Here is a 22,832-nt window from a genome sequence, read left to right on the forward strand (position 1 = left end):
TTATCGCGCAGCCGGCCACAAAACGCTTCCCGTTCGATTTACCCGACGGAGCACCCCCTCCTCGGCACGGTAGTAGAAAAGGGAGAAAGAGAAGGGGAGGGAAACGGACAAAGCCGCCGTTGGATGGTAGACAGCAGTCAACGACATGCGTCTCTTCCTTTTCGTCGCTCTCTCACTCTCCTCTCCTGCTCCCCCGTCCCCGCTACTTCCCATTACTGCTCGAAACCCCCTCCCCCGGTTCATTAAGAACCGACCAGTGCTAAGAGGCAAGATCAGCAAACGACCCAAACTGTCAGAATGGTACCCGGCCCCTCCTCCGGGTGCACGGACTGGATGCCGGGTCCAGCTCCCGTTTTCCGTGGGGCTCGGACTCTCTTGACGTCTGTCCTCCAATACCTCGGTGTCTCTCCGTTTCTCAATGCTCCTCCATTACGGGAAACGACCAGGTCGGCCACTTTTTCCCTTGTATTCGAGACATGCGTATCCGCGGCCGTTCAAGACTGTGCCTTGTCAAAGAGGAATGCCAACCACTTCCTCGGTAGGCATACGCAGGGAGAGAGTGAGAGAGAGAGTGTCGGTGGAAATCCGTATCCAAACCGGCCACCTTGGATATCAGCAGGGTCCTTGAGTCGTGTTTTGGGGTTTACTCGCTGTATTCGTACGTGCGCCCGTCCTAAAAAGACATGTCATGTTGGAGCTCCGCTCGCGGTAACTTGAGAGGGGGTCCTTCTTTTTTTTTTTCCCTCTTTCTTGTCAAAACCATCTCTAGTAAATGCACTCTTTCTGCATGGAGCACCGAGATGCCCCTCCTCCTACCTGAGCAGTGCCGGCATAAGAGAGGGGGGGAAGGGAGACCCTTGAGGGGAAATTTGCCTATGGGTCAATCAATGATGTGCCCTTTTCCCCTCTTTCTCTTTGGCCTTTGCGCAGCTCATACAAAACGAATAGAGAGACTGAGAGAACGTGTATGCGTGTGAGAGAATGCGAGAAAAGGCGAAAGGTCCGTAGAGAGGTCCGTGTTCGATGAGGGGTTTTGGAGCTGCGGTCCGTCATGGTCCTGCATGCAGCAAAACTGGGAACAAGAAATCCCTCTTTCGATCATCGCCATGAGTAAGTAAGGTAGCACGAACGTATTGCAATAACAGTTTGAGAAGGCCTTTTAGCGCGTGAGAGAAAGCAGAACAGGTGTGTTGGCCATTGCGCTGTAAAGCAAAGAGGTTGCGATATGGACGAGGGGAGGGTTGCAATGACATGCAATGCGCTGCAAGAATCCGTTAGTCGTTGAAGAAACACCCCTCCCTCCCTTGGGAATGTGATTGTGGAGCGAAAGAACGAACGACATGAGAGAGATCCAGCTTACTGGCTCTTTGCTCCAACCCGAGGCTTCAAAAAGACACGAGCAAATGCCGTAGACCATGCATAGAAGAAGACCCGAGGCTACTCTCTTCAGAGAACGCGCACAGAGCCTCTGTCTTTGGCTAAGTCTTTTGCCCCGCTTGTCTGAGTGAAGATCGGCCCACCAGTAAGAAGCAGACTGGAAGAGCAAACTGGGACCTGAGTTATTCTGAAGTTACTTCATATAGCCCGAATCAATACCGAGCATCACGCAGCTTGGCATCATATCATATGTCGCACGTAGAACATCACAACCCTGCCAGTACCGGATAGTCCACGGCGCTCTTCATTTACACGGAGGGAGAGGAATCGTATACACCTCTCAAGTGCTCCCGTTGGGAACGTGGGTTGTCATTCAGAACTTGATACCCTGGACGATGACATCAGACCGGGGAAAGAAAGCCGCATCGTCGAAAGGTAAAAAAAAACATCAACGCGCAAATCTTATGCTGGCTAGCAGGATCACACACATGAGAACATTGGTCACTGGAACAGCGCGTAGGGCAATGATGATCATCCCATCTCGCAATAGACTTCGCGCCCAGAGTTGCTTATCGAACAAACCCGCTCCCGCTCGCAAACGCCCCTCCCCCCATGCCATCATACGTAGTTTAGGTAGTGTGCTCGAGGCGAGGGAATCACGTCGACTAAGGTAGCCCATACATGCAGTGTTCATCACCACCCTCATCTTCACGTCGGTACACTCTACTTCTCCCGAACTTACCCACGGATAGGTCGGTGAAAGAGAGAGGAGAAAGCCAAGCATGCTGCCCTCAATACCCATCACCCCATGACATCCATCCAGCCTCGCAGGGTTGAGGTTTTAAACTCCATCCACAGAATCGTCAAACCATGGTTTCGAAACGACCAAACGACAATGAAAGAAGCTCGGCGGATAGACCCGCTCATCACCAGAAGCCTAGTCTACACCCTCAAACTCACCCGCCATGGTCTCATCACAACTTCGATGGTAAGATATATTGTGTAGTTCAAACCTACTAAGCACACCTCGGCTCTCGAAGCTTACGCCCCAATCTCAGAGTGGGCGGATCCATCGTCTCCAACCCACCACGGAACTCCAATCACCCAATGACAGCTACATTGGAGTTTCTTGCCTTTTCCACCCCAGATAGCATCGATTCTCCAACTTCCCGCCCCCCATCCATGGCTGGCCTTGCTAATCGAGCCAAGGCGCTTGCCGTTGGTTCCCAACTTTTACTCTACCTACCTCCATCCCCCTCTCCACTCACACACTCTTGCGGACGAACCCCGGGAATCCAAACCGCAGTGAACCGCCAAAAAGGGAACGCATGAACCACGCCTTACTGAGCAGGACTCGGGAGGAACACTCATCGATCCGCCCATCCCAATTACATCAAGAAGGACGAGAGAGCAAGAGAGCTCTACCGTATACCGTATACCATATAGTAAACAGTACCCCTTCCCACGGACCCCAATCTGCAAGAGCGCCAACCCATCGTTCGTCGCTAGTTTCCCCCCCCCAAAAAAAAGAAACATCCACCACACACACAGGTTCACTCACTCACTCACACTACCTTAGCCTCCCGCACCTGGACCCCTTCCCCGGCACGTAGTCTGACAGACAAGCCAAGCCTACGGCGCGCGCCACTATCGACTAAAGAGAAAAAAAAGACAGTCCGTTCGTTCCGTCAGTCAGTGAGGTTGCCTGTCCGGCTCGATGTGGAGGTGTGCCGGCACCGAACAAACGAAAGGAGGAGGTATAATGGGTGCAGCATACACCATACCCCACCGGAATTGAACAACTTCGCCTTGAACCTCCTCCCCGCAACAGACATCCAGACAGAACTTTTGCCTCCAAAGACCACCTTCCCGCCCACCCCCATGAATCGTTCGGTCGTTCAAGCTAGTAAAAAAAAAAAAAAAAAAACGTGCGGTAAACGCCACAGGAAACACGTAAGAAAAGAATGAAGAAAGAAAAAAAAAAGCATGTGCCCGTACCTAGCAGGTATCTAATATAGCCTCGTCTCCTCCCCGTCTCCAAAGAAAACATGACCATCCGGGGAAATAAAAGCCCACCCGGACGGGCGCGTTGAACAATGCTATTATATCATCGCTCAACAAAAGAAACACAAAGACTAAGCTCAACTGTGGCTTTCTTCTATTTTGCTTCCTCCATTCGCGGAGACGGTCCAAAGTCCGAAGCCACTACATTCCACGAGCCTTTTCTTCTTTCATTCCTGAATCCTGCTCTGGTTTGCTTATGAATCCCATCGCGGAAAAGCAAGGAAACGAAACGTTCCCCCCAATGATCAGCCAACTGTTAATCGAACCGGAGCTTTGGATCATTCTTCCTCACCATTTTCTTTTTTCCAGTTACACTTCTTTCCCGCCTTTTGATTAATCATCGGTCTTCAAATGTAGCTGAAAGAGAGTAGAGAGAGCAGCACAGGGTACAGAACAGGCCTGCCAATATAAACAATCGCGAGAAATAATCTAATAGACCGAAGCATTTCAACATGGATCGGTCCAGAACACCCCGATCCCAAAATCCCCCTCCTCGGTTACCCTGCTCACCCATCCCAACATATACCATTAAGGTATGAATAGCATCCTTTGATCCCCTCTTCTTCCCGTATCCTTCCCTAAACCCTGAACCCTTCCTCCTCTTCCGTCGCCCGTCCATGCCGGAGAAAAACGCCCCTCTCCTCTGCCCCCCCTCTTTACCATAGGTACTCACTGTGAGAGGATTCAAAGAAGCTAGCCAAGGTAGGCATCAGACAATGGTTAAAGGGCAAGCACACTTCGGACACCTCACAAAACCCGGAGAGAAGCTAAAGGCCGCCAAGCCGTCCAAACACCTCAACGTAAATTCACTACACACAACATACAAAGCTTTCCCTTTGACAAGGTAATATCTCTATTCGGTCGTCTCTCCCCTTCCACGCCCGCTCAAACTCCGGGAACCCGGCTTTCACAAACGGGTGAGTCCAATCTCAATAGTCTTGGAAAGAATACGGAAACATATACGGCCCCGTCACGTCCGTCCCTAAAGACAAAAACGGCGTTTCCATCTCCCAGAAACCCCGTGTCTCCCGTTAGTCTTCCCCCGCCTCCTCCGCATCTACAATCTTGTGCTTCACTTAATCATCCCCCCTTTCCTATCATTGCCGGGACGTGCTGCCGTAGATACCCTGATACCCCTTCCAATCCTTCTTGGCTTCTTCGCTACCCCTCCCTTACAGTGAGTTGAGTGACCTTTACCTTGCCTGCCCCCGAAGGTGAAAGAAAAAAAAAAAAAAGAGTCCGACTTTCCTGTCTACAAACCACACCCCCCTCCCTCCCTCATCCAAGAATAAAGTCCCGAGGGAGCGGAAATCGCGGGGTACGGCGGGCAGAGAAGGCGAGACGCACGCACGTCTCGCGCCCAGATTAGTCCTCTCCTCTCTCCCTTGCCTTACTGTGTACACTACCTTACTCCCCCATGAGTCCTCCGCTCCCCCCTCCAAGACCCTCTCTCCAACTTCCTCTCCCCCCAAAGCACCTGTCCAGGAAAAAACAAAAAAGCAACATAGTTTCCGAGATACGACGTTAGCTTTCCCCGATACATATATGATTTTCGCCCTCTCAAGCAACCCTCCTTCGTCAATAGCAACGTCCACTTGTGGTAAAGTTTCCCGGTAAGGTGCGCCGTCACGGCAAATCAAGCATCGGGCGGAAGACGATCGGAAAATCAAGGATGGATGGGCGGGTGATGTAGATTCAGTGAGGAACAAGTAGGCCTATCCCGGATGTCTAACTACGTCCGACGAAGAGTCGATTCCTTCTTGTGAATATCTCCCCAAAGTGACTACTCCCAGCCGCGAGCTGCAGCTAGGAAAATAAGTTGTTGTTTCGGTATACACATATTAGAGCTTTCTCCTTTCTGCCACAGCTCCTCAGCCTCTCCTTCTCCAGGCAGACCTCCTTCTCAGCTCGTGTGCGCGGATATGAATGGTCCATGGGAGGAATCCAAACCATAAACATATGAACAATCCGGGAGTGGAAGTGTGCAGATACATGGCATCATTTTCTTTTGCGACCGACTAGACGTCAAAAAAGGTCTGTAAGAAAGACTCCTATAACACCGCCAGCTTGTCCTCATGTGTTGTTTGGAATGAACAAAAAATATGAACTCCCAGTCTGCCCAAAGGTTTGATCGAATCTCAAGAAACCTACGCCCCAGAATATGCCTCTCTCTTTTCGTGCGCCGTTCGCCCAATGAGGAGCTGGTTGTTCATCCGTGACATGGGGGTCAATGTCCGAATCGTCTTCAAAGCAGAACTCGAGATCTCGTACGTCCAATAGTCGTGGCTTTGCCAGCGCTTCTCTAATGCTGGCAATCATCAAGTCGTGACGTGGAAAATGCTTTTGCCTCGCGGCAGTGGGCCCGTCGGATTTGCGAATCGAATGGATCGGGGTTGTTGCCGTGGATCCGAACAAGTCCGCCGATAAAAAAAAGGGGGAGTGGGAATAAAAAGTCGAGGTTGCGGACAAGCTCACAAGACGACACATTTACTCTTCCCTTCCCTTCTGCCCACTTTGCGACGATAGCGGTCGCCACCCTCCTTGTCGTCGTATCTCGCTCCGGCATCGCCGTTGATAGGCCGAGTGCTGCTTCGTCCGCCGGGCTGCGGCCTCGAGGCGGCCTGTCGCTGCCTCCTCAATATTCTGACAACGTCATAAAAGGCCTTCTCGACGTTTATGCAGTTCTTGGCCGAGGCCTCGACGAATTCGCAGCCCAGCTCGCGGGCCAGGGCATGTCCTTCTTGTGTCGAAACTTCCCTCTCGGTGACTCTGTCGCTCTTATTACCGACCAGCATGATTGGGACGGGCGCTTGTGGGCTGGCTGCAGAGATTGGCGAGCCCGGGTATGACGGTGAGGATGCACATGACTCCTTGACTCGCTGGATCTGATGATGAAACCGCTTGATCCGTGAAAAGGAAGATCGTGATGAGATGCTATAGACGAGAACGAATCCTTCTCCGTCTCGAATCCATTGATCTCGAAGGGCTGTGTACTCTTCTTGGCCGGCAGTATCGAGAACTTCCAACATGCATGCTTGTCCATCAATGACGACTTGCTTGCGGTACGAATCTTCGATCGTGGGGTCATACTGTTTTCGGTAGAAAGCACGGTCAGCGGGCGGCTCTTGGCGGCAATAGCAGCGGGGAAAAGGATGGAATTGGGGGAAGGGGTCAAGAGAGTCGACGAATAACCGGAGGAAAAGCAGGTGACGATGCGATACGAGGCAGAACGGATAGGAATGGCGACTTACTGTTTCCACGAAGTGTTGCAGGCAAAGCTGGATTGTCAAGGCGGTCTTCCCCACGCCGCCGTCGCCCAGGACCACCAACTTGTACAGCACCATTTTTCCTGCCATGATGGGCAGCTATCTGAGGCGAAGGACGGTGGAAAGATGTCGACTCTTTGTCGTTGAATTAAGCCGCTCGATTGATGATGAGTAGCGAAAGTCAAAGCGAAGCAGAGGTAGAGGGGCGATTCGCCAGGGGCGGAACGCGAAGTGGGTGGTGGTGGTGGTGGTGGTTCGTCGGTGGTTGTGAAGGTGGTGGTGGTGGAGGAAAAGACGACGAACGCCAGTCGAGAATCGATGATAGAATAGGCAAGGTAAGAAAAAAAAAAAAAGGGTAAGATAGGTAGGTAAGTACGGATAGGTAAGGTAAGGTAGGCAAGGTTGGTGGCAGCGAGTGGTAGGTAGTGGTGGACTGGTGGTGGCCGCAGGAAGTTGGGGAGCAAGGTAGGAGCCCAAATCTTGTTGGATTTTGGAGCCCGAGCCCTGGACGTGGACAGTGGACTCTCTCCTCAGCAGACTGGTGGATTGGATCGACCGGACTGGACCCGACAAGCCAGTTAGTACGTAGCAGCAGCGACAGCGGTAGTATCAGTAGCGGCGGCAGCAGCAAGCACCAACGCAGCACTGTGACTGGGGAGGGGTCGCCCGCGGTGGGTGCCGTCTGTCCCTGCTCTCTTTTTCTCTCTCTTTCTCTCGCTCACCCTCTTCTCTTCGTCTCTCTCTCTGCCTTGGCTTGGCCGGGGCTAAGGTAGGCTGGGCTGAACCGGCAACTGGCAACTGACAGGTTGGCACACGGTCGCGCGTTGCGGATGCGAATCGGTGCAGGCGGGTTGGGTGCAAGACGAGGCGGTAGGCAGCTCAAATTCGTATGTACGAATACAGGATGATCGCGCGCACACAGGCCGTATGACCTCCTGTCTGACCCTCGGGCTGGTTTGGTTTGCTTTTCTCTTTCTCTCCTTCGTCTCGTCTCGTCTCGTCTTGTCGTCGTCTTCTTCTTCTTCTTCTTCTTGGATGGACCAAAGGTGTGGAGAAATGACAGACACTGACTGGACTGGCGGGTCTAGCTTAGGACCTGGGCTTGTGTTAGATGCTTGGGTTAGGGAGAAGGATGATACCGGGATAAAGGCGAAGCGGAGCGGAGGCGCACAGCCGACTGTTGGCTAGCCCGCCCTTCTCCTGAGAGGCTGTCAACCCTCGCTACCTCCACGCGCCAACCCGAGCCACCCAGCTCTGTATCCGCCGTAACTTGGGCAGGCCGGGATGGGACGGGGAAGGCGACTGAGTGGCAGCGAGAGTGGGAGGGGTCGACAAGGGGACAGGGGTGTATGGACGGGTTGGAGACGAGCGAGCGAGCGAGCCACAGAAAGCAGTTCCAATTCCACCGGTCGGTTGGAGTTTGTTGGTAACTGCATCGACGGCGGCAGCGGCAGCGGCAGCAGCACCAGCGGCGCAAAGCAGACAGAAGCAGGCGAGGGTTGCGGTGCGGTGCGCTGCCTTGCGATACGGTACGTATTCTCAAGGGAGAACATAAAAAGCGTACGCATGCAGTAAGGTGAGGTAGGTAAGGTAAGGCAGGTCAGGGCAGGGCAGGGGAGGGCAGGGTACCTGGATTGTTGGTGCTGGTGTCGCGTCGGAGAACGTACCTTTGTTGGTGTGCGGTGCGAGGTTGATAGATCACGCAGTAGTGTATCCGTACGCTATCGCAATACCGTAGTGTACGCAGTAGTGGTCCGACCTCGATGAATCGTTTAGTCGCGGCTGATTCCTTGCGCGAGGTAAGGTAGGCCCAGGTAAGGACATGGGGATGTTGAGGCAAGCCGCAATCCGCAATGCGCAAGACGAGGGTCGGGATATGGCGTGGATAATGGATTGGCGATTGTCACGGTATGCCGGTAGCGTTGTCGTCCCTCCGAGATGCGGACAAGGGCAAGCTCTGGCTGGCCGGCTCGGTTCGTCGTGAGACGTCGGTCGGAGTTGGAGAATGCTGATTCAAGCAAATCAAAGAACAGCGACTGGGCAAACCTCCAAGTTAGCTCCAAGTCAGTGTCATGAGCTATCCCAGTACAGAGATATGAAGATGCCTTTCTCTCGCCCCTTTTCTCCTGTTCCAATGATGCCTCGACTTGCGGTAAGGAAATTCCAGTATCCGACGATAGGATACGGATAGACCACACGGGACTCCGTACTCCGTACACAATTAGTGTACACAGTAGTATAGTGACCAGTGACCACAGATTGGCGAAGGGATAGGCTGGGCCGATTGAGGAGAAGGCGCTGTCGAAAGTGGATTGAGCTGTATGGACGACTGGAGGGGGGAAAGGCGAGGCAGCAGGGCAATCAACGGGGTAGGAGGGGCACTGATCAAGGATGAAGCCAGCGACGGGAGACCAGCAAGACGCTGTCTGGCATGCGCTCGGTCCAGCACACGAGGGGGCGGATGGGGAGGGATTGCAAGGTGAGATGGATGCGTAAACATACCGTTAGTGTTTCTGTCTAGAGACGTGGTGAGGGGGAAAAGGAATGAATCAGCGGGCAAAAAGATTTCAATTCTTAACCTGAGGAGCAGTGGCGGGTGGACGGACAGTGGACGGTGTTGGCCGGTTTGGGATGTCGTTTGAAGGAACCACGTAGGAATAGGACCTAAGATGAGTAAGGTACAAGTAAGGTAAGGTAAGTACGAATGTCAGGAACGCGCACGAAAGCGATGGATGGAATGCGGCGACGTATCCGCACCTGATATAACAATTAAGGTAAGGTAGACAGCCAGCAAGTTGCGACTGCCTCGTTCAAAATAACAACAACAAAAACAACGACAACAATTACCTGGGAGGATGAAGCGAGACAGATCCATCAGGCATTATTTGGGCAACCCTACCGGCTGTGTCAATGCAGCATGCCTTTCTTCTTCTCGTGATTCTCTGATCATGATGCCAGAGATGGGTATCAATGCAATTGTCAGTTGCTTTACCTACCTATCTGTCTGCGTCTGGTGATGCGGTGCCTTCCTTTTTCCCTTTACACCCCTTCCCCCTTCATGATGGATCAATTTTCTGATTCGCCGACTTCAAGTGCGGCAGGTAGCGAATAGTTCCAGGTTGCATTCCATTTGGAGAGAAGGAACGAGTTGCTTGTGAATAACGCCTCAGGATGCAGGCAAAATGCAGACAAGCTGCAATGACAGCCCCCAGCAGTACGTACCTTACTCCGTACTTTGCAGGTACCCCAACCTCAATCATGAAAAATGGAAGGAACCAACATTCCATTGTTCAAAAGACAGGTACGGATAACGAAGCACGGAAGGAAAGGTACCTTACCTACCTCACCTATCGTTCCTTCGGTTTTGTACCTATCCTCGCACCCCATTTCTGGCAACCTAAGTTGCTCCAACTCCAAACACGCACTTCACCACAATAAGAAGGTACACAGCACCCGACATCACGTCACAGATTGATAACAAGACGTATGCGTTGAATTTTCTGCGAGGTTGAAACCATGACGGCAAATCGCAAACCACCAAACCTTGAACCGGACGGCCGCCGACAAACCAAGTGGCTGATGTACCCGATGACGCTGGGGCAGAAACAGTTCCATGAGGCAAGGTTCTTATCACCAAGCATCTGCCACAGCCACAACGGGCGTCTCCAAGCTGCGGACACAACTTGCACGCAGTACCTACCTACCACTAGGTTCTTGAATCAAGAACGAGGCTGCGAGCCCGCCTTCAACCTGGACGTTGATATGGAACACATACGGCTATGGAGATGGAGCCACAGCCGCGCCGGCCCTGGGCGAAGAAGCCCCGCGACACAGGAAACGGCGAGGCTCAGTAGCGGATGGGTGCATTTACCCTTTTCGCACCCGTATGCTGTGGACGGGGGGCGACGGGGACAAGGACGAGGATGAAGACGAGGACTCGGCGGATACAGGGACACATGCCAACAGCCAACCGCCCACTGCCGCCCTGCGCTCCATTCGCCGCGGTCAGATACCATCCTACCTAACGGACGAATACCATGTCAATGGAGAGAAGCTCTCGAGAGTCAAGCTACGGATACGGCCCACGGGGTTCCCTGCCCTGTGCAAGGTGACGTTTGCCTGGTCAGGACTACAACGACACCACGCCGGCTTGGGCTCCGATTGCAGCCGTGGGTTGCGAGCTGCATGTTTCCTCCTTCCAACATTAGCGCGGCTGTCCTCAAGAACGAACTGGCTGGTCTTCCATTGAGTCCAATTGACAGCCCGCGCTGACGCAGCAGCCCATCTTCCCGCTCAGTCCCGCCCACCCACGCATGCTACTCACGGGCCAGACATGCCAGAGTCTAGAGAGCAGCTTTTTCTTAATTTTTAAACGTGTCGTAGGTATCTGCAACGATCGTTCACCCCTTCTTTACTTACGCAAATTGTGACATGCCCACAGTATTTCGTCACTCGCCCGGGATTTGCTCGTCTTGTTCTATTCTAGCCAGTGCTATCTTCAAAAGTCAACCCGGAATCATCGTAGTACAGAGAAACAAAGTTGGTCTCACCCCGGTTGACCGAGGCAGACATATGCCACCGTTCGTTCTTTTCCTTGCGAATGAGGTGGGTACACCATCGTGGCGGAGGCTATCCCGTCCGAACGGTAGACACCGATACGAATATACCTGGTCCAATTTCGGTCAGCTTTCCAATGGCAAACTTTGCATCTGCGTCTCTTCTATTTCGATACATGTTCGCCAAGGGGGTTTTGTTACCCTCTCGCATACCATTCGGTACACCGTACAAGCTAGACACTGAGCACGATGCTTTTATTCCGTGTCTCCAAGCAGCCCACTAGGTCATCCAGGCAGTCACCTTCATGTTGCTGCCGCTGAATGGCTTCACTTCCCGGCAGAGCCCATGCGACCATCAACTGGAAAGTTAAGCCATAATAGTCGTGCCTGCCTAGTATTCACGGACTGCCAGACATACCTAGCAGCTGCAGATTGGAACGCACACTATCACAAAAATCCAGCTCAAGCTTAATCGTCCGGACCATAGCTTGCTTGCCCCGGTCTGGTATCTGTCTGCGACCCGCCCTAGTCAAGGCCAATCGACTAGTGGTCAGTAGACGACGAGGGAGCTAGAGCTGTCCCGGGGCCTAGACACGGAGCTGGACCTCAAATTAGGACAATATAGCAAACATGCCATTGACAACGATGGGAAGAGTCAAGAGATCAAACCTTTCCTAGACCAAGATCCAGGCCAGTCTAGTCCCTCCAAACTACCATCTCTTCACCACAAATCGCTTCATCAATCGCCTGATGATGTGATCTAAACCACTGACCCTAGCTCTCTCCCGATACTTAGGGTAGCTACCCCAGCTTATGTGCCTGGTCCTGTCAGCTCGTTGGCCGCAAAGCTATCGACCTAGGTTTAGTAGTTCATGCCGACGCCGCGTTATCAAGCATCATCAACAGCGAAAAAGTCTCAGTCACCGCAAGGTGTATCTGAGTCACAAGCATCTGAGGCAACCGAAGCCGGCGGCGTACAAACTCCCGCAGTACAGATGGCATATTGGAGACGTACAAGTATGCTTCCGTTCATGCGCGTGCCGGAGAAAAGCGAGGAAAAACGTGTCTGCGCCACCAGTCCTGCCACCTCTCATCCGTACCTCTGCCCGACGATGCTGACCATTCGCTCACAGCAGCAGACTCGCACAGCTCATGCCACTGCTGAAAACCTGGCCCTAGACCCGAATTCCTACTGGGCAATTCAGATGTGGCTCCCAAAAAGTTGCCCACCGATGCCCACAATGGACGCTAGTAATGCATGCACCTCACAGACCATCCGCCCGCTCTCACTTTCGTCACCAAGTCGGATCCCTCGCCCAGCAAGGTGCTGACCGAACCTTTAGATGCCGTGATGCCTGCCAGAACGGCTGGGGTCGGGAGGCCCATGTTTACACAGTTCGTGCCTTGTGCCTTGTCTACCACTCTCTGCAGACTCTATCTCCTTGCGCCTGAGGCATCACCTACAGTAGAATCCAGACATGGGATGACGATTGGGAGCCGCTAAGGCAGTACCGGGACGACACCCCACTCGGCGCCGGCCGCTTCGCCCAATCGGAGGTATCCAGATGGTACCCACCGATGACTACCGCCCACATTCTCCAACCACCGCTCGGCCTTTCGACCCCTCCATCTCTCCTCCAAACCGCCGTTTTCACTTTGCCCGAGCCACCCCCGAACCTCTCTCGGTGGTGGTTGGTTGTCGGATTTTTATTGATTCAGTAATAGAGAGTCGGGACAGAAGGGAGACGTAAGAAAAACTTTCATCATGCTTGCTCTCCCTTGCAACAGCTGCATATGCTCATCCGGCCCATTCTCGCGACCCAGCGACCGCGGCCCGCCCTGCAAACAGGGTCGGCTTTGGTGCTCGCCAAATAGCTTCCGCAGCACATCAACATCACGAGACAAGACGCCCGGGCCAGTTGCTTCGACGTCATTGAGCCATTGTGACTGTGGTCGGTCGCGTTTGACCGCCAGATATACGCGACTGACAGCCTGTGCAAGTAGGAAGAGTTCACTTATCCTATTTCTATGACGGCTTCGAAGATTGTTTGTAGGACAATCTTCGGTTTCGGCCGTACGTACATGGAACGACGTGCGACAGACATAGAGTAAGGTAGCATACACAACGCAAGCAGTCATGTCTCAACCCGTCTCTCTACCGAGCCGCTGTCTTACCGGCCTCGTGCCAGACCCAGTCTTCCGGGGCGGACTCCGCAAGGAAGCTCGCTCGCATGAGATTCTCGCGTTTCTTGCTTTCCGAAACAAAGTATCGAGCATGCCGCACCATGTTAGTTCCCGGCTGCGGCAGCACGGCCCCGTTCAACCTGCATTGGCCCAGCTTTTATCCGGGGCTTGTTCGGTCTTTGCAATCCCGTCATCGGCAGCCGTTGCCGTTCCGGTAGGCAAGAGTACGAAGACTCCGTTTTTACGATCTGCTTTTCTGGTGGGACGTCCTCGGAGTCTGGTCTTTCGAGTTGACCGGAACGGCCAACGGTCAACGTTTGAGAGGACCAATGGACAGCGCCGAATCAGGCCAGTGTCCGGCCGACAAACTGATTGCTTTTTTATGCCCCCTGTGTCAACTTGCTTTTTCCTCGGCTTTCGTCACATTTGAGGATGAGTACGCTGTCACTCAAAGGGCCAAACCACTCATGTCTATGTGACTATTTTAGAATTCAACGGTCATAAAGCCGGACGAGGTTCAAGTCGAGTTGATACAACCAGAAGTTCAGAACTCGCAAAATTAAGTTCTTGGCCAACAACTTCATTACCTACCATTTCCCTGCTGCCGTTATTCTATTTGAACGGGACGACGTCTCGTAACGCTCCAGTTCTGAAGCGACAATAGCAGCGAGGAACTTGAGAAAGCTACAATGTCCCAACTCAGGTCTTGTCATCAGTAGTCTTATTTTCACCGTGCCGTTAATTCTGTTGAGCTAAATAAAGAATAGCAACCTCCCGGATCCCCAAACTACACAAAAAATAGGCTGCCGACAGCTTTGTCTGTGCCGTCAGACTGCATGGATAGGGAGTAACGAGACGCCTCGATTCCCGCTGTCTGTCCCCCACGCCCGGATATAAAGCAAACACGACGTGGAAATTGGAGCCATCCAATCGGACGACTCCCCCGCCCTTGAGTGTGTCCTCGGCTCGCGCTCGTCGTGATCCAAATATATCTGCATTGCCAGACGTCAGCGGGAGATGATCAACCCAAACATACTGGCCTCGGGAAACAGATATTCAGAAAGTGACAAACCTGATGGACAAGCCGACAGGGTCGCCTTCCTTGCACAGCTGTGTGTCATGTCTACGGTGAAGTTCACAAGAGTGGGGGTCTGAAGGCATTGGGAGACGAAAGCCTGGGACGGCATTCCGGCCCGCTTCGATGCCCATTATTCAGCTAGCAGGGGCTACGAGATTATTTGCTTTCAAACCCTTCTTCAAAGTGTGAGTCTACCGTGGTTCACGGTTCAGCGTAGACAGAGTGTCCCACAGAAGTACGGCACTGCGTCTCTCAGAAGTGCTGCGGCGCTGCCCTGCTTGCCTCGTTGCGTTGACTCCGTCAGTAATCACACGAGGCACGGAGGGAATCGAAGCCACGAGCTTAAGGTCGCTATCTTGAAACACGCGCGGCGAAAGGACCCTCCCCGTGATTCAGAAGCCATCACCCGATAATGAGTTTTAGTTTCCCCGGCTCAGGGGATGCTTGAAGCTGACGTTGAAGCCGGTGGTACATATCACCGGGCGGCCTTGGGATGATGAACTTGGGGCCTTGAAACACCCAAAGGCACACTAGAAGACTTACAAGACCATTTTGCGGCATAACAACAGAGTTAAGCACCCAATCTGTCTTACTTTCGAAAACAAGTTGTCGCAATCTCGTCTTCCCAACTTTGTCAACACTGTGTGCGTTGCCGGCAGATATTGAACAACGTAAAAAATTTCACATCCTTCAATTTCCATTTGGTTCAAAGGAGGATGGAAATTACCTTTTCCCCTTTCTCAAGCCCCAACATCTCAATACGAAACACGATTTCAAGATGAGCGCTACCAGCTGCCGAAGCATAACGGACCCAGCCCCTTAACCTAGCATAAGCATAGCTCGGCTGTACCCGTGTAACGGCCCGCGGGGGAGGAGGAGGAGGGGGGAAGTTGGGAACACATGAGGATGGAAGGACGGGATAGAAAAAGAAACGACGAGACAAGAATAAGAAAAACAAGCCGCCTTTCAGCCGCGAGCGCACGACTAACCAACCCGCCCAATGGTTTGCAAAATAAATAGGCACAATGACATAAATGACAGCACACGTTGTGTAGGCACTGCGCAACTGTTTCGGGAGATGATAGGGGTCCCCATTTAGCCACGTTCTTCCCATGTTTCCGATATACTTTTGTTTTTCTTTGGCCCTGCCAAGACTATCAACTGCCGAGATTTGATGGGACGGGGACCATTCAGATGTTTATTGTGGTAAAGTGCAAGAAAACCACGCTGCCCACCCTTCCGATCTCAATCCCTCGAGAGAGAAATGAGTGTTACTACCTGTTTTTTGGAGATCAGAGAGAAGGATAGAGAGGCATGCTGGAGATACGAGCTTGGGAGGGGAGGAGAGGAGAGGAGGCCAGAGACAGCTTTGCTGCACAGGCAGAATGGAGATGGTAGCAATTGGTATCCCATCGCTTCCAACCCCCCCACGTCACACTCGCGAACGTCGTTCTGATCTTAGTGCTGTGACATCGGAGCTACGGGGAAGTGTTGCCTGTACTTGCATATTATTGATTAGTCGCGTAGAGACAATACAGCAGTTCAGCAGTCTTGTTCACAAAGCTATTGAAGAGAAAGAGAGACGTTACAAGTTCCTATCCGCCCAAGTGACGTAGTCGGGGGTTGGTAAACCTCTTTACGGAGCCAATCTGGTGTGCCTACAGAGAGTTGCATCATAGTCTGGTAGTCTAGAACAGCCTCTGTCTCCATCTAACAGTCATGCTATGCCTAGTCTTTCAGCGACAGTCCCCCCGAAATGGAGACAATTCCCAACATCCTGAAGATGGTACGAGAAGATACCACCTCAGATGGACATCAGGATCAGGAAATCGAGATACACGATTAAACCAGGGGGGACTAGTCCAGGTGGTAATGGGAAAGAGCTTGATCGCTTGAACGCCGCACAACTGGAAAAGCTGGAAATTTGATCGTTCCCATTCCCCCGACGCTCAAGGTCCGATTCGGGTCTTCTCCTCCGTGTAGAGTCGCCTTCCGAGCATCAGGCGGCAAGCACGGTGCACCCCGCTTCCTTTCTCCCTCCCACCCCCCGCGGTGCACGGTGGCGTCGTCCCGGACGCCCGGGCCTCCGAAAACCAGAGAACCGTGAACGACGACATCTCGGGGACAAGACCGTCTGCGCTTCTGTGTGTGTGTGTGTGTGCTTGTTCCGCCGATGCGGCGCGATCTTACGTCGCGTACAGAGAAGTGCCACTCTAATCATTCAAGAGATTGCTACGTACGTTGCCATGTATGGGCGGATTGCCCAATCAGTCTTTTGGACTAGATGTTACTGGGAAACATGGGAGATGAGGTAAGAGTCGAATGTTCCCGTGTAAAGGGGAGGTTGGATTTAGAAGTTGAGAAGATGTTACGCACCAGGGGGGGAGGAGGCTGGACCGTATTTGTTTCTTTTTCCAACCAAGTGCGTGGACAGTCTGCTAATAATGGATGCTCAGCTTAAGCAATTTGCTCATGTCTACGACGTGTCCCCGATTTGACGCTGTCAGTTTTTACGTCCGTAATGCAGGCTCGAACAGCGGCGCTCGATGACATTTGCCTCACACCTAATTCGTCTTTTCTTTACTCTGTTCTCCACACGAGCTGTCCTCTCTGTATATTCCACGGTTCTTCTCGGGCGTAAGGCTGACAGCTTGTGTCCCTCAAACATCGGACACGCCGCTTCGTTTGGCGATCCTTTTTACTCTTGATGTGCTGCGGGATATGACATGCAGCTCTGCAGATCTGCCGCTCTTCTTCGCACCTGATCCATTCCCCTGGTCTCACTACTCGACATTGCCGTTTACGGGATTCTCACTTCTGCCTACAGGATGGTGAGACATTGGGGGCCAAGTACACCAAGGAAGAATTATACGAGAAGAAAGGGGGTTTCCTGCAGGAAGGTTGCAGGAAGCAGGTAGTTGATTCTTATTCTCTTGCGGCTGAGAGTGGGGAGGGTCTTGGAGCGGGTTAGATGGAGGGTACTCCGTACGGCATATTAAAGCCAAGCTTTCTCGGTGGGTGGCAGATAAGGCTATGTTACTTCTGTGGGTGTAGATGGGAGCTGTTTTGGATGGTGTGGTGATGTATTTAGAGTGCTTGGCGGACACTTTTGCGCGCATGATTAGGAAGCAGTGGTGGACTTCATGTAAAGTTGTTTTTGCCTCATACATCAACCACCTGCTCGCTCGTGATTCTGATGGAGATGGATTGTTAAGCGTCAAGATTGTCTCATCTCGATCGTCCCTAACCTCGTGAGATGGTATTTGGTAGATATATATGCTGGTTTCTTCTTTCTTTTTTGGCATATTTTTCCTGTGCAATGTTTGAGTCAACACTGATCATTGTGTATACGCAAATTAAACTCTCGTTCTGGGCCAAAATGCGACTCTGAGTGGCTGATGATATCCAAGGTAAACTTGAGGTGTTCCATGTCCCTTACGTAGCAGGCTCACCTACGGGCCTAAGCCGTGCCCAATATTTCTCATACATTGGCGTTTCCGGCATATATACTTAAAGAATGCCAGTCTGTTTCATCTTACAAGATGAATTTAGCAGGCAGTACGGCTTCTGTGTTAAGATCAACGACAAAAGTCCGTTTCTTTCTATGAGCCTAGTTTTGACCAGTAATAAGATGTAAGGCGATAAATATCAGGTCGCTACTTGTAAGACCAAGAAATCCTTACCACCATTGTTCATCACTCATATCTGGATGAGTATTCAACTCGACCACAGTAGAGAATACAAGGGGAAGTCACGAGTGAAGCAGGATGGTGTATGGAAACCAGCATGGCTAGACCTATGTGAGATAAATTTCTTTGGCGATTGACACTGCAAAAGCGATTTTCACGGGTGAGTACAGGTTGGGCCACCTCACCTTGAATTGGAACCGGGTTCTAAGAACCCACTGGATCAAGATGGGTATGTCGTATTGAGCGTGATATATAACGTTCAAGAAGACCCATAGCGGCGGGCTCACATGAACCTCCCAGACTCTGACAAATTGAGAGGTGTTCTAGAGCCTCGATTACAAAGCTGGCAGTGAAACAGTAAAGGAAACTGGCATGTTGACTTTCGCATCCTTGAAGTGAGGAGCTGAGAACGACCTTTCGTTCTTATTTTTATGCAACTAGTCCTCATTAGTCCCGGCAGGACGATCCAGAATCCGATTAGATTAACATTTTGAATGCGGTCCCGGCGCGCGCGTTTCCTTCATTTACCCTTCATGGACTCAAGGGGAATACTCTCCTAGAAGAGAAGAGCGTACGTATCTGGATATATTGGCTTTTCTATACGGGCCGTCCTAGACAAGGATGATGAACGGCCAGCCCAACTTAAGATCACAGACACGGCCATAATAGACACGATGCAGGAGCCCGACTGACCAACAGGCCAAGCCAGTGGCCTAGTATAGATTGGTCAAGAGGCAACACTGCCCGCTCTTATGTGTTCTCCTCAACGGTAGCACAGTAACAGATAGTGTATGCTCTTCTCTGCCCTGCGGAAGATGGAATCGCAGAACTCTGTATCGCAATGTGCGTTCCCTGGTATACCAACACCAATGATGCCGTCTAGTTCCTTTGAGCTTGACAACGGAGCTCAAACGCGGAGGGCTTTACTAATGATAGAATGGGTGCTTAATATTAATGTAATGGCCAATCCGAATCTGAATCCTCAGAGCCTTCACGCGAGCGTATTGAAATTGCCCTCAGCCCGTAAGTCTCTACCATCCGCGTGATGTTTTCACTACGGATAGAAGAGAAGATCAAGAAGGGAATCCACCCGGTGAATGGTGATTTCTCCAAATTTTGCCTCTATTAGGCTTTCACGACGCAAAGGATAAATTAAACTTCGGCTCATTGATATCCAAGATAACGGGACTTCATGTTGCGCAGCACGCGTCGCCTTAGATATAATAATTAGTCTCGCCCGATTTGGTATCTTCGACATGAACATCCCTCGAGGATTGTTACCGTATCACTAAGCTCAATGTCAATACGTTTGGCAGATACTAATCCGTTGCAAATATCGGTTGATCCTTGTTCCTCAAAACACGTTTGATTATATCTCAGAGTGCCTCAAAGGGTATATGTAACATTCGAATAGAAATTATAGAAAGGAAAAGCTGAAAAAAAAGAGGTCGCATGTGGGGTTCAAACCCACAAGCCACAGCCCGGGAAATCTGCTCTCAGGCTTTGGTTATCAATGTGTTTGGCTCCTGGGCAACTTTCCCTCTCTTGCTGTTGAGAATGACTATAGACCATCCTCCTTGTGCCGTATATTCATCATCGATTATCGCGTCCACTCCCTCATGACGCATGATACACAAGAGAGCAGAATAATCCGTACACTCAAGCATCAAAACAAACAACGCGCTTCAATCTCCCTCTATAACATAGATAAAATATACCATCATTCCTCAAACCCCCAACCGCCTCGCAACCTCCTCAAACCCACCCTCCCCTCCTTAACCCAAATATCAACCCACCCCTTGGCATCCCTCATACCTCTCGCTCCCCACCTCCCAATCCTCCTCCTCCGGCCTCTCAACATAAACAGTCCTCATTCCCCGCCCCCGAGCAGCCATCAAATCCCCAAATGCGCCGCCACCATCGCGACCTCCCTCGCCTTCCCACCACCGCCACCGCCGACCAAAGCCTCCACCGCGCCGTCATACACCGCCGCGTTAGGCTTATACGCCCTCCAATCCTCCGCCGACAAAATCTTCCTAAACCCGAGCCCGCCAAACGTATCCAGATCCCCCAACAGCGTCCTGTTCCCGTTACTCAGCGTCGAGGTGACGTACTTCCCGCCCAACCTGCGCAGACCCTCCACGGAGTCCGCCCACGGCCGGAGACGGTGCCACACGAGACTCAACTCGCGGATCTCGTCGGGAGAATACACCCCTTTCAACCCCCACTCCTGCAAGAGCTCAACGAGGCTGTCGTGGTGATGCGCGTCAATGTCTTTCCAGGGTGTTTGGCCCGGCACGTAGCCGCGCACGAAGCGCATGTACGAGGTTCGCCATTCTTGGGCAAAGGTTGGCCAGTTTGTGGTTGCGAGCTTTTCTAGCTTTTCTTTTGTGTCCTTGTCGTCGCTGGAAGATGCGGAAGAGGAAGAGGCGAGCTTGGCTTTTGCGCGGGAGGCGAGTTCGTCCACCACCGAAGACCGCCAGTCCACGACTGTGCCAAAGACGTCAAACGTCAGCGCCTTGAGGTCGCGGAGGTTCTCTGCTTTGATGTTGGGGAGATCGCCTGCTATGCCGGACATGATTTCCGTATTTCGCGCCGAGGGGGGTTTGAAACTGGGTTGTCTTGATTTCACCTCTTCTCCTTATTTTGAGGGAATCTTTGCTGGAAACCTGGAAAGTCTGCTTCCAATGACCAAGCTTGGAATATATGAAATCGAGCAAATTATGGAAAAGGGAAACTGACGTAGTATAAAGGGCGTGGAGGAGAGTCGTCATCTATCAACCTTCGAGGCGGGGTCGGATTGCTGACTGATCCATCCCGAACCCCGCCTGTTCCTCGGACCCGGGAGGGGCCGCGGCAAGACAACGTCCCGCTCGGGCAGTCCGGGCGGCGTGGAACGCCAAACAGACATGAGAACATGTGCTTAGGGAGTTCTGTGATATTCCTTCCTATCTGTTGAGTAATCTGAGATACACTGGATGAATTAGAAGTTTGCCCTTTTTTGATCATCAACGGTGATCGAAACTGGCCACGGAAATGACCTCACCGGGAACATCAACCAGGGTCTAGATTCAGCCCTCGTGAACGAAAGCCTAGGTATAGAGAGGGGAAAACCAGTAGCAAAGAGACATCTGTAATTCTATCAAGAACGGGAACTAGTACATATGCAATTTGGTCCCGTGGAGTGCGTCATGTCTACTATCTACCGAGAGCCCGCCCGCTACGCACCTATTTCGAACAAACATTGATGTTGAGCCTTCGCCATAAACAAGCAGAAGGTCAGAAGTAATCATAAAACTTTAGCAATTTGTTCTCGATTTAACTCACAGTCTTTACCGCTACTTTATGCGGAGCAGTAGGAGATAAAACGGCTCGACGACGAAGCCGCACCCAAATCTTTGTTTTTCACTCCCCACACCAAGAAGCCAACACGACCTCCCTAGGAACGAAGCCATCACCTCCAACATGACGTCCTTGAACTTGAATTGGCGAAGACATCCGCAAAATTCAACCGCGAGCGGATCGGGAATAATCTCAACTATCCCGGCAGCCTCAATCTCGGGTTCACTCAAAACCCCGCCTACCCAAACGACCTATTCCCTGTTCATCAGGTTAAACGAAACATACCGGATGCCTCCCCTCCGTTTCGTTTCTTCAAAAGCCTTGTTTCATATCCGCGATGACGTCCGAAATGAGTGGATCGTGTGGCTCAGTTTCTTCCGGGACGGAAAACATGCATGCAGGTATATGTTGCATGGCAACCTCATCCCTAGAAGCCAGGTCCTCGGCTATGCGCCTCGTTGACCTGGGTCTGTGAAGTCGTTTTCGTTTCCTCAAATACGGATACATGGTACTCAGACACGACGGGGCGTCCAAAGAAAAAGGGGGGATACGAGTAAGTAGGGGGATTGTGTTATACCCAAAGACGAGGCGACGGTGAGAGATGGCGAGCGAGACGGGCGGGATCCTTGTGAAACCCGTGTCAACGGATGTAGACGAAGTTCATGTTCGACATCTGATGACGGAGACGCCCATTGATTGCCCAACCTGATTGGCGAGAAATCGACTTGCCTTCACCGGATATTCTGATGTCTGATTAGCCAGGGAAGTAGCAAAGATCTCGCCGTGGTCAAACCATGCAGCCTAAATTCACTCGAGGGAACGGTCAGGCTGAGTCTTCGACTCTGTCCCAAGGTGTGTAAGCCAGAGTATCAGTTGAAGACCAAGCCGGCTTGGCAGGCATGTTATTCATCATCGCGGTCTTGTTCGTTAAGCTCGTTCAGGGCACTGCAATTTCTTGCTTTGTGCCATTGTCGTCTTGGATGGACGTGGACGGGAACAAACAACCGCTGAGACCTCGGCTCGTTCTTCACGTGGCAACGCGGAACGCGGACTCAACCCCTTTGACCGCGCAGCCATGTTTGAGTCAGGAGTATGGATATAGCCTGAGACCGAACGCTCTTCTTGGATATCAGCACCGGCGCAAGGCTTGCATTTCGGTGACCATGTTTGATCCATGGCCTTCGGAAATTCGGGCATCACCGCCCTGTCCTTTGAGAATCAGGCTTGTGGAGAACTCCCACTGCTATTCTGGCTGCCCATTGCCATGATTAGCTCA

General features: G+C 52.0%; 2 protein-coding genes across 2 annotated transcripts; both read right to left on the reverse strand.

Annotated features, from left to right (window-relative positions):
- Positions 1-5,912: 5,912 nt before the first annotated feature.
- On the reverse strand, positions 5,913-6,797 carry ras2 (the record flags this gene model as incomplete). The annotated part of the gene is made up of 2 exons (XM_053194799.1): positions 5,913-6,530; positions 6,693-6,797. The coding sequence occupies 2 exons, from the start codon at positions 6,795-6,797 to the stop codon at positions 5,913-5,915; spliced, it is 723 nt and encodes a 240-aa protein (XP_053047679.1).
- Positions 6,798-20,108: 13,311 nt separating this feature from the next.
- N0V96_004903 (uncharacterized protein) lies at positions 20,109-20,792 on the reverse strand (the record flags this gene model as incomplete). The annotated part of the gene is made up of 1 exon (XM_053194798.2): positions 20,109-20,792. One exon carries the CDS (start codon positions 20,790-20,792, stop codon positions 20,109-20,111), a length of 684 nt encoding a protein of 227 aa, XP_053047678.2.
- Positions 20,793-22,832: the final 2,040 nt, after the last annotated feature.

The sequence above is a fragment of the Colletotrichum fioriniae genome (assembly GCF_027942845.1).
Source record: "Colletotrichum fioriniae strain IMI 355084 chromosome Unknown scaffold_5, whole genome shotgun sequence".
NCBI lineage: Eukaryota > Fungi > Ascomycota > Sordariomycetes > Glomerellales > Glomerellaceae > Colletotrichum > Colletotrichum fioriniae.